The sequence below is a fragment of the Trifolium pratense genome, linkage group LG3 (genome assembly GCF_020283565.1).
Source record: "Trifolium pratense cultivar HEN17-A07 linkage group LG3, ARS_RC_1.1, whole genome shotgun sequence".
NCBI lineage: Eukaryota > Viridiplantae > Streptophyta > Magnoliopsida > Fabales > Fabaceae > Trifolium > Trifolium pratense.
The window spans coordinates 2,760,654-2,773,183 of NC_060061.1; the positions used below are offsets into that span (position 1 = coordinate 2,760,654).

Sequence of the window (12,530 nt, forward strand, 5' to 3'; positions counted from 1 at the left end):
GAAAGAAGAACATGAGGGAGGGAGGGAGGAGGGAGCAAATGTGCAACAAGTGCACGTGTTAAACTATTTAAAAATAGAAATATAGCATCTAATGAAATAAAATATTTAATATTTAAAGAGTTAATATTTTCTTAATATGTTCACAAACTTAACATAAAGTATTAATAAACTTAACATTTAATGTTTACCACATTTATCTTCTTAATATGTGCTCTTGTTGCACATGTTAATATTCTCCTTAATTAATTGACTTAACTTGATTGTCTTTGCATCATTGTTCAGTTCACTATTTTGCAGAATTATTCTTTATTTTTAAAATTTGACAATTTTGGTCTCTCCAAGGCTCCAACACATTTTGTCTAAGATATGGTGATATAACATGTTTTTAAATTAACTTTATGAATATTTTTTCTTACAATTTCATCCATGTTGATTTTTTCTCATATCATATATCACGTCATTTAAAAAAATATCACATCGTCAATTTATAGTTAAAAATTATGATTGGAGGACTACATATTTTAAAATATGGGGACCAAATCTGCAAATGGTAAAAATAGGAGAACCCAAAACTACAATTAAACCTAATTTTTTACAATGTAATCGAACTTATAATCTGATGCATACTACCTGAATTTCTCACCACTTAATCAAATCTAATGGTTTTTTCATACATTCTTCTGGTATGTTCGGTTTTCCCATCCTAAAATTAAATTCCTTTAAACCAAACACCTACCCAACTATTTCAACAAGATACTCTCTTACCATAATAATATGAACTTATTTAATGCAGAATGGTCTACTAAACAAATACTCATTTCTGATAACTATTTTAATTAAATTTGGCTTTTTTCTACATTGAAAAAATGATGTGCGTGGTTCATATTATAAATTAAATACATCAATTTTCAATATATAAAAAGTCAAATTTACTTACAATAGCGATATCAATGAGCATTTGTTTGAAAAATCTTTTCGGTCACTATTATAAATAAATTTGATTTTTTTTATATCAGATATATTATTTTTTTTAATATACTAAAAAAGTCAAATTTACTTAAAATAGTGGTAAGACCGAGTATTTGAAAAATAATTACTAGCATCGATGGAGCATATAAAAGGAAATATATTGATAGTATCAAAGTTCAAACATTGACTAGTCAAATAAATTTGTCAGAGTTTCACAGCACATAAAATCAATACAATTGTATTTGTGTTGAGCAACATTAACCAGTTTTTATGAATTAACACAAATTATTTTTCAATTTTTTTTTAAGTAGTTTAGTGACGAAATTAGTTTTTTAAAGTTAATAAGTGGAAGTATCGGAGTTCGAATCTTAATTCCTACTTATTTTCATGCAATGCCCATACCAATTACGCTATACATATGGGGACAAATTATTTTCCATTTATTCCTTAAAAAAAAAAAAACAACAACTATTTGCATTTTGGAGGCAAGAATTTGCGCGCAGATAAAAACGATGATGCTTCATCATCTTAATTGCTTAAGTAGCATTTGGAAATTTAAGAAGCAAACAAGAGCTGAGAGCTGCATATAAAGTATTAATAAATTTGTATGCCTTTCAGTATTGCATGGCGTATGCTGATATGGACAAGAAATGAGGTGAAGTTGTTCTCTAAGAGTGGAAGGCCCCCTCTTATCTTGAATTGTTTACTTAGGTTTCAGGATCAACCCAACACGCCCGCGTCAAATGATTATGTCCTGTTTATAAGAAGGGCGAGGGATATACATGCTGGTGTATTAGTTATGTTCTGTTCATCTTGTATTGTTTACAAAAGAGAGACTGCGTCTCACATGAATGGTTCTGGTATATAACAAATAATTTTGGCACGTAGATATTTTAATATCAATAAGTGTATGGTAAACATTTTATCATTGTGCAACGATTGAGAAACACTAAATGATATCATTTACATCTGCACACATAAGATAGATGCGTATCACCTTGGTATGATATATAATTAATTACCAATCAATACCATTTATTTATATGTTGACAGAAAATATGATCTTCGGACACCCATACATCTTGAAAGAAACCAAATAAAGTATTGAACTTCTGTTTATGTGTTTTTGTAAATAATCGCTTTAAATAAAGGGCAGTGTATATTACATATTGCTAAGATACCAAACACTATAATTTTGGAATTCTCTACATGTATGTTGTCTGAGAGTGAACTGTAGCAAACATAGCAAAAACCCTTTCTAAACTAGCCATACAGATTAATGTCTCTGTTTACTTGCTGCTGTATAACTTAAGTGTTTAATTATATACAAACAAGCTTACTTCAATTCACCTCTTCATCACTAGCTAAAGCTAACGACTCTTCTCTTCCTCAACTTCTTGAAGCAGTACTTGTAGCTCTGCTTCTGTTAGGGACTCTAATCGTTTCTGCAGATTCAATAGGGGTAAAATTATTCTATGCATTTTATATTAAGAAACAATGTAAACACACATCATGGTGGTGCAGAAGGCCTAAGTTTAAAGCTTAAGTAAGATATATATATATATAGCATAAGGCATTTATTTTGGTGATATCTGAATGCTTCTTGGTCTCTAAGGGTCAATACATCGAGCGCGCGCAGCAGATGCTTTGAAATGACAAGGCATAAAAGTATTTGACTTACCTCCATGACTTTGCTTTCGTAGTCACGTAGCTGCTGTGCATATGTCATTTCCTTGTTTGAAACTCTGAAGATATATGTGGAGATCCATCCAACTGTGAGGCCCAAAACAAGCACAAGTTGAACCACATTTCCAGCTTGGAGTGGATCAACTCCGGCAAACTCTAGTCCGGATTTTAAGGCAATGCCAAGGAAAGTAACTCCAAGTCCAATTAAAATGACATCTTTCCTTGAATATCCAAATGGTGCCTTCTGTAACATTGAATTCACACACATGCAAAGCAAATCAAAACAAAACAAAACAAAACAGTGAGAATAATGACATCCATATCACCCAGGTGTGAATGAATGTATAAATTTGAAATTGAGGTATTACTATACTATACTATACTATACATGCCTTTGTCTGTTTATTAGAGGTGTCAATTTCATCATCATTGGTACTTCTAGTATGGATTGAAGTGAATCTATGTTTGTTTGAAAACTTTAGGCTGAATCTCTTTTTTCCATTTAAACATTGGGGGATGAGTGTTCCGCCTCCTCCTCCTCCTCTTCCTCCTGAGCAAATTTTTTAATAATAATAATAATTACAACTAATGAATGAATGAATGAATGAATGAATGAATGAATGAATGAATGAATGAATGAATGAATTAGAGTGGTACGTACAAAACAAGAAATAAATTGAATTGGGAAATGAAGTGAGGAGGAGCGACCTGTGTTATTGAAAGGTGAAGAAAAAGAAGGTGGAGGTTGTAGTAGTGGGATCCTCCGTTGTTGGAAAAAGGGTAAAGCAGCAGAGGAAATAGAACAAGAAGCATATGCTGCCATCCTGAACTGAGTGGAAGAGAGGACAGACAGAAGATGAAGATGAGGTTTTCTTTTCTTCAACTTCCTTCACAAATACACACACACACACACACACGTGCCAGCCACTTCATTATTGCCTCTCCACACGTTCCACCCACAAGATTTTTTTATTTTTTTATTGTAATTATCTATCTATCGATAATGTGAGAGTATATTTATCCAACAAGTACCTGCATCGGGTGCGCTCAGTATCCATCACTAATGGAAACAAAATATAATACAAATATAGTCTTCAAAAAAATATAATACAAATATACAATCTACTTATATGATTTATATGATTTGTTCTAATTAATTATTGAGTAAGTATCTTCAAATTAACTAGTTACAATATACTTTACCCTTTCTTAATATATAAGAGTAGTATAACAAATAAATAATATAATAATAATATTTAAAAAATATCCTAAGCACCGAATACTCAAATCGAGATCAAGATTCATTGCAATCAACTAAACACGTTGTAATCATTCTCAATCTTTAAATTAAAATTTGACGGTCCAGATTTCCAAATTTTAACTACAATTTTATAAAACAACAATTCCAACCATCAATTGAAAATTGGACAGTCCAAATATATTATATTACAGCACATGCTATAATTAATTGTGAGAAATCTACTTCCTTCAAATCGTTGGTGCTATCATAATGTTCTTTTGTCTTTAAAAGCTTGGGTGAATTGTTTCTAACATTTGTAGATGCCAAATTTTGAGCTTGTTATCTATAAAATGATATGTGAGTTTGGGCTGAATTTTTTATATTGTCCAAATTATCCTTCATTTTAAATTCAAATAACACAATGGTTCATTCTTATTAAGGTCTTCCAACTATCACAATTCTTGCAGAAATTTAAATAAGGTACATTTTTTAATTGCAAAACTTTATTATTTTTTGATTTTTAATTTCATAACATCAGAGTTTTTTTTTATACATAAGTTAGACAAGGTAGGCGCGGAACGCGCCTGTCTGGCCCGTTAGTTAAAAAAAACAACTTATTTAGTAACAGTTTTCCTCACAAGCTTATAACCTATTTTTATTAACTTATAGCTTATTTCGATAAGTTAATTTAATTAACTTAAAGCTTATAATTTATCAATTTATTCTTTCAATTTTACTCTTAGCATCTTACCTGAAAAAATAAATATTAATGAAACTAGGCCTAAAATATTAGTACCTAATTTCCTAAATACATAATACACTTGGTTTTGAAAACTTAAGCCTAATTCCAAAAGAGAAAATTGCACTTAAATGAAATAAGGAGTCGTCTCCAAAACATTAGCTAACTTCACACTGCGTTTTTCATTGACCTAGTTGAAAAGTTGGTATGATCATTAATTCGATATATTTGACCTCTAAATTCTTCATTTATCCTTCACTACAAAATTTTTTTTTTTTTTCTTTTGTGGTTGGATCCATTTCTTAGATCACTTTTCGTGTGTTGTAACCCGTTTTACAGCTTAGTTGATATGTTTGGCACTTGTCTTTATTGATATTGATATTGATATTGATGTCTGTCAACCATCTAAGCAACAACCAACCACTATTTTTTCCCCCTTCAGTTTGATTAGAAATTAACAAGCATAAAATCCACCAAATCAAACATTCAGCCTCTTTAACAACTAATTATATACTAGTACTAGTATTTGCTATTTTCATAATGAACCACCAATCATTTAAGATTCTTCATTTGTCAATCAATCAAGCAAGCAAACAAATTTAATACTTCCCAGTCTCACGCTGTTGTACCAACTTATTTCAATCACATTCTAAGCATGCACCTACACTTCCAAGCATTTCAAAAAAAAAAAAAATACTAAAATCACTTTCTTAATATCGATAAATTTGTTAGTTAATGTGCTGATTTGATTTTATGTTAGTGGGAATATGATAAAGTAGTGGAAATTATCTAATGTAAGTGAAGAGTTACATGAGTGAATTATCATTGTTATTAGTGGAAGCACATAGTGCTTAGTGGAGTGTTTAATCATTGATTAAGCACCTAGTAGTGGTGACTCTTTGATAGTTGTAACCATCACTACTCATGCTATATATATTCATGTGTATGAGATGCATTTAAAATAAAAAAGAAAAATACATGAATATTCAGCCCCAAAAATACTATCCTACTCTAAATTATGCAACAATATAGTTTATAATATATACCACCTCTAGAATACCACCAACAGAGTGGTATCAGAGCTGCAGATCCTTGCAGCTGCAGCAAAAAACAACAAAAAATATGGCTTCCACAACCAACCCTTCCGCAATTTATAGCAATGTTAAAGTTCCTTTGTTTGAAGGAGAGAATTATGATTTTTGGGTTGTTAAAATGGAGACTCTATTCACCTCTTTGGATGTTTTGGAGTTCGTCCAAAACGGATATGAAGAACCAGCACCTAAAGCAAATGAAAAGGATGAAGAATCAAGCACCCGACTTGAAGAATTAAAGAAGAAGAAGATCACAGATGCTGGTGTTCTCGGGATGATTCAAAGAGGAGTCTCTCTATCCATTTTCCCAAGGATTATGAGAGCAAAAACATCAAAGGAAGCATGGACTATTCTACAACAAGAGTTTGAAGGAGACTCTAAGGTGAGAACTGTGAAACTTCAATCTCTTAAGAGAGACTATGAAAATGAAAGAATGAAGGAGAATGAGAGTTTGAATGAATACTTCAACAGACTCTCTGAATTGGTGAATCAAATGAAGTCACATGGAGATACAATAGATGATCGCAGAATTGTTGATAAAATTCTGATTAGTTTGACAGAAAAATTTGATCCTATGGTGGCTGTTATAGAAGAAACTAAGGACCTATCAACTATGTCAGTTCAAGGGTTGATGGGGTCTTTGAGATCTTATGAGCAAAGGTTGTTACGACGTTCTGTAAAATCAGTTGAGAGTGCCTTTCAATCTAAACTCAACATTCAGCCCAACAATGGTGAAAATAAGCCTCCAACACAAAATAGAGGTGAGTCTTCTAGAGGTGACAAATTTGGAAGAGGCCGAGGTAGAGGCAGAAACTCACGAGGTAGAGGAAGAGGCGCGAATGATGGAAGATGGCATGAAGGAGCATCAAATAAATGGTGCAACATTTGTAAAAGTAACACTCATGCAGAGAAGGATTGTTGGAACAAGGGCAAATCACAATGTTACAATTGCAAGAGATTCGGGCACATTCAAAAAGATTGTCGTTTTGGCAATCAGCAACATGCTTCATTTGCAGAAGGAGAAAATGATGAAGGTAATTTATTCTTTGCTTGTCAAAAAGCATTTCAAGAAGATAAAAATGTGTGGTATTTGGACAGCGGTTGTAGCAATCATATGACCGGAAAGAAAGAAGCTTTTATCAACATTGATTCTTCATTTGGCTCAAAAGTTAAATTGGGCAATGGAGAACATGTTGAAGTAAAAGGCAAAGGCAGCATTGGAGTTACATCAAAGCAAGGAAGCAAAGTCATTCATGACACTCTTTATGTGCCGGAGTTAGATGAGAACTTGCTAAGCATTGGACAACTTTTGGAGCATGGCTATTCTCTAAATTTTGAGAATCTAGAGTGCAGAATTTTTGATTCAAAGAGAAGAAATGTTGCTGTTGTAAAAATGACCAGCAATAGAAGTTTTCCACTTTCTCTTAATTACGAGAAAAATTTCAGCATGATGGCTAGAGAAGATAATGACTCTTTTTGTGGCACAAAAGACTTGGGCACTTGAACTACAATAGTCTCAAGTTGCTTTATCAAAAGAAGATGGTGTATGGGCTGCCAATAATTGAAGAAAAATCTGGTGTGTGTGAAGGCTGTATGCTTGGCAAGCACCACCGCCAACCATTTCCAAAGGGAGGAGCATGGAGAGCTAAACAAGTGTTGGAACTTGTACACACAGATGTGTGTGGCCCTATGAATACTTTGTCTCATGCCAAAAATAGGTACTTTATCTTGTTTATTGATGATTTTACCCGCATGACATGGGTATATTTTATGAGACAAAAATCTGAAGTTTTTGAAATTTTTAAGAAGTTTAAAGCTTTTGTTGAGAAACAAAGTGGTAGGTTTGTAAAAGTGTTGAGAAGTGACAGGGGGAAGGAGTACACCTCAAATGAATTTCACAAATTTTGTGAAGATGAAGGTGTTGAAAGACAGCTCACCGTTGGCTATACACCTCAGCAAAATGGTGTATCTGAAAGAAAGAATCAAACTGTGATGGAGATGGCGAAGTCTATGCTGTTTGAGAAAGGTTTACCTAAAACCTTTTGGCCCGAGGCTGTTAATACTGCTGTGTATTTGCTGAATAGATGTCCAACAAAGGCTGTATGGAATAAGACTCCATTTGAAGCTTGGAGTGGAAGAACACCTTCAGTGAACCACCTTAAAGTTTTTGGGTGTGTTTGCTATGCTCAAATTCCTAAACAAAAGAGGACAAAGCTGGAAGAAACAAGTGAAAAATGTGTCTTTATTGGCTATAGTTCCATGTCAAAGGGCTATAGACTTTACAACATGAAGACAAACAAAGTGATCATTAGCCGGGATGTTGTATTTGATGAGAATGCTTCTTGGAATTGGGAAGAAGACAAAACGGAGGAGAAAACAGTCCCTGCAATTTTATTACAACAAAATTCAGCTGCTGAAAATGAGCAACCAGCCCTATGTACACCAAGTTCTTCATCATCTCCAAGTTCACCAATTTCAAGTTCATCATCTCCGAGCTCAACTCCAATAAAATTGAAAGACTTGAGTGATATTTATGCAAGGTGCAACTATTGTGTTGTGGAACCAGAAAATTTTGATGAAGCAATCAAAGAAGATGTTTGGAGGAATGCGATGCAAGAAGAAATAGATGCAATTGAGAAGAACAAAACATGGCAGCTAATTGAAAAGCCAAATGACAAAGAAGCTATTGGAGTAAAGTGGGTGTACAAATTGAAACATAATCCTGATGGTTCAATCCAAAGAGCCAAGGCTAGATTAGTAGTCAAAGGCTATGCACAACAACTTGGAATTGATTACAGTGAGACTTTTGCTCCGGTTGCACGATTGGACACTGTGAGAACAATCATTGCGTTAGCAGCTCAAAAAAGGTTGGAATTTGTACCAACTTGATGTGAAGTCAGCTTTCTTGAATGGAGAATTAAAGGAAGAGGTGTATGTGCAGCAACCTCAAGGCTTTGTCTCTAAAGGCCAAGAGGAAAAAGTTTACAGGTTGAAGAAAGCTCTCTATGGGTTGAAACAAGCCCCTAGAGCGTGGTATAGTGAAATTGATAGCTACTTCGTTCAGCAAGGATTTCGAAGAAGTCAAAGTGAACCTACCTTGTATGTGAAACATCAAGGTAAAGATGATATCCTTCTTGTTGCCCTTTATGTTGATGATTTGGTGTATACTGGTAACAACAAGAAAATGGTTGAAAATTTTAAAATAGAGATGATGAAAAAATATGAGATGAGTGATCTTGGCTTGCTGCATCATTTTCTTGGCATTGAGGTTTACCAAGATGAGTATGGAGTTTTTATTTGTCAAAGGAGGTATGCTGAAAATATTTTGAAAAAGTTTGGCATGTATGGATGCAAACCTGTTGATATTCCTTTAGTGGTGAATGAAAAATTAAAGAAGGAAGATGGTGGAAGATTAATAGATGCAAGCATGTATAGAAGTTTGGTTGGAAGCTTGTTTTATCTTACAGCTTCAAGGCCCGATTTAATGTTTGCTGCTAGTTTACTCTCAAGATTCATGAGCAAACCAAGTCATTTACATCTTGGTGCAGCAAAAAGAGTTCTAAGGTATGTCATGGGAACCATGGAGTATGGAATCAGATTTGAGAAAAATTCTAAATTTGAAGCTAAAGGCTACTGTGATAGTGATTGGGCTGGAAGTGTTGATGATATGAAGAGCACTTCAGGTTATGTATTCAACCTTGGTTCAGGTGTGATCTCTTGGTGCTCGAAGAAGCAAGATACTGTGGCGCAATCTTCAGCTGAAGCTGAGTATTTAGCAGCTGGTTTGGCTACACAACAATCACTTTGGTTGAGAAGAATATTGGAAGATATTGGAGAGAAGCAAGAGGGAAGTCTCCAGCTTCATTGTGACAACAAATCAGCTATTGCCATGGCAAAGAATCCTGTTTTTCATAGCCGGACCAGACACATTAACATAAAGCATCACTTCATTCGAAGTGTGATTGAAGAAGGAGATGTGCAGTTGATTTTCTGCAGTTCACAAGAGCAACTTGCAGACATCTTTACTAAAGCACTACCAAGAGGAAGATTTCAGCAACTTAGAGAAGCAATGGGAGTTAAAGAGCAGCACATTAAGGGGGAGTATGTTAGTTAATGTGCTGATTTGATTTTATGTTAGTGGGAATATGATAAAGTAGTGGAAATTATCTAATGTAAGTGAAGAGTTACATGAGTGAATTATCATTGTTATTAGTGGAAGCACATAGTGCTTAGTGGAGTGTTTAATCATTGATTAAGCACCTAGTAGTGGTGACTCTTTGATAGTTGTAACCATCACTACTCATGCTATATATATTCATGTGTATGAGATGCATTTAAAATAAAAAAGAAAAATACATGAATATTCAGCCCCAAAAATACTATCCTACTCTAAATTATGCAACAATATAGTTTATAATATATACCACCTCTAGAATACCACCAACAAAATTATATATCCTGGTCAATTGGAGAGATCACTTATTTTTTTATATGGAAAAAAAAAATATCAAATGCTAATTGGTAGTATCAAATTTATGTGGAAAATATTACTAGTAACGGGGCCATGACAACTGGTAGTATCAAATTCAAGAGAATAAATGTATGTATGTATGTGTACTTAATATAATATGTGTTCATGGGAATATATATTGCAAGCTAACTTCGGATAGTGACTATATACCAAGCAAAGATTTAACGTTTTCCATCTACCTTTTTCATTTAGTCCAAAATAAAGTGTTCAATATGGTTATATTAACTTAGTCTTTACATTAGGTTGAACTTTTTTCATATATTTAAGTCTTTACATTATCAAATCTATTAGACTAGTAGTTTGAGTTCGATTTTTCATGTGTTTAAGTCCTAACAAAATGTTAAAAGATATTATAGCTAGGAGAACACTTTATTATCGATTAATGGTGTGAATACAATGAGATAAATTACTTGCTGGTTGGTACCATATATATATATATATATATATATATATATATATATATATATATATATAATGATTAGTTTGGTGTTGTCCTTAAGTGCGGTTCTCTGTATCCATCCAATCCATCCGTTTGCATTCTCACCATATCTCCCCATGTGCATCCTTCTCATAAATAAATAAATAAATAAAATAGTGTCTCAAACTTTTAACCAAATTGAAAAGTTGTGTGCCAAGCTAGCTAGTTTCTTTTTCCACGCAGCAATAGGCCAAAATTTGCCAGTCTTCATTCATCTGTGGCTTTACTAACCTTTTGAATTAAAAATATTTAGTGACACAGTAGGCAAACATTTTATATACACTTGAAAGGCCTATAATAAGCACACAAAACATACCTACTAGTAGTATCTCCTGATTTCTAATTATATCATAATAATTAAGAAATAGTAAAACTAAGCTGCTGCCAGTTGGGAAGCTTTGTTTTCAAGATAGTATCATTTAGACTATTATGACAAAATTGAGCACTAACTAATTAACATTAAAAGATATGCCAACTGATTACCAACTAGTAGTACGACCCCTTTGCCCACAAAAAGACAAAATCAACTATTTTTCTTTGCTTTCTTAACTGACTGACAGGTAGCTAGCTAGCTAGCTTGTCTAATAAATAGGAAGCTCTGTCAACCTCCAACTTTACTAAACTCAACTCAAACTCAAACTCCAACCATCCATCCAACATTTCTTAGAAATGGGAAATGTTGCTTCTTGTACTCCAACCAAAGTGGTGTTTAAGGTGTTATTGTTAGATGGGAGAATAGAAGCATACACAAAAGCAATAAGAGCTGCAGAGCTGATGCTAGAATATCCTGGACAGTTTGTTTGTGACTCAAGCTACCTCAAAGTAGGCCATCGAATTCAAGGACTATTAGCCGATGAAGAACTTCAAAGGCGCAAATTTTACTTTCTTCTACCAATGGAGCTGCTCTACTCTGTGCTAACCCATGAAGAAATGAGCACTCTTAACTACAAAGCATCAAGGGCAACAAAGCATGCCAGTTTCAACAATTTGGGAAAGATATTTCCTGTTTTGAGTGAGTTCTGTATGTTCCCTTCGGAGGCAAAGAGAATAGTATCAGAAGCTCATAATTATTATGAGATTGTAGGGGAGGAGACAGAACCAGTTCAAAGGTACTCCAAGCAGAGATCTTGGAAACCAGCCCTGGAGACCATTGACGAAACTTCTTCAAGGCCTTAAAATCAAAATACATACATACATGTTCTTTTTCTTTTTTCCTCAATTTACTTCATCTGTATTTGGTAGAATTCTTGGAATATTTTTTTTGTAACCTTAAGTTTAGAATTAGTTCATATGAATTTTTTTACGCCACTCGTGTAACCAAAATATCTGAGCTGTATGAATGGCATATTAACCGAATGAAACCCTTGTGAATTGTGATGTAAATCCTCCCTGCATTCTCCATAGTTGGTATCAGTGCAATGGTGGATTCCTTCTTTAACATAATTCATCCTAATTGCTGGCAAAACAGTTCCAAATGTCTGAGCTTATCCAAAAACAAATGTCAAATGATACTCTCTCCTCTCTTGTATTGTATTTTATTCCTGGCAGAATTTTGCTCCTTTCTGTTTAGCCTCTATCACCAAGCTTTCAATGAAAAACTGGCTGATGATTCTGATACAACTGGGGTGATAACAAAGCATTCTCAGTGAAGAATGTAAAGACTTAATTGCATCAAAGGAATCCAACGCTAAATTTTATAGGAGTTGGTTCGAATTCTTATAGAAAATAGTAAAACTTAAGGGCTGCAATATGGAAACACTTTCACTCCACACCTTGAAGCAAGACAGATCGGTAAC

At 33.7% G+C, this 12,530-nt stretch overlaps 2 protein-coding genes across 3 annotated transcripts; one reads left to right on the forward strand and one right to left on the reverse strand.

Moving 5' to 3' along the window:
• Positions 1–2,049: 2,049 nt before the first annotated feature.
• On the reverse strand, positions 2,050–3,643 carry LOC123918305. 2 transcript variants are annotated; one of them, XM_045970311.1, is made up of 4 exons: positions 3,364–3,643; positions 3,048–3,205; positions 2,651–2,899; positions 2,050–2,414 (listed from the first exon to the last, which is right to left on the reverse strand). In XM_045970311.1, exons 1-4 carry the CDS (start codon positions 3,476–3,478, stop codon positions 2,340–2,342), a joined length of 597 nt encoding a protein of 198 aa, XP_045826267.1. In that variant the 5' UTR covers positions 3,479–3,643; the 3' UTR covers positions 2,050–2,339. The 2 variants fall into 2 exon arrangements, with proteins under 2 accessions (XP_045826267.1, XP_045826268.1); XM_045970312.1 differs by having other exon boundaries at positions 3,048–3,196; positions 3,364–3,561.
• Positions 3,644–11,277: 7,634 nt separating this feature from the next.
• LOC123916769 lies at positions 11,278–12,317 on the forward strand. The gene has a single exon (XM_045968300.1). The coding sequence runs from the start codon at positions 11,404–11,406 to the stop codon at positions 11,908–11,910; it is 507 nt and encodes a 168-aa protein (XP_045824256.1). The 5' UTR covers positions 11,278–11,403; the 3' UTR covers positions 11,911–12,317.
• The last annotated feature ends 213 nt before the right edge of the window (positions 12,318–12,530 follow it).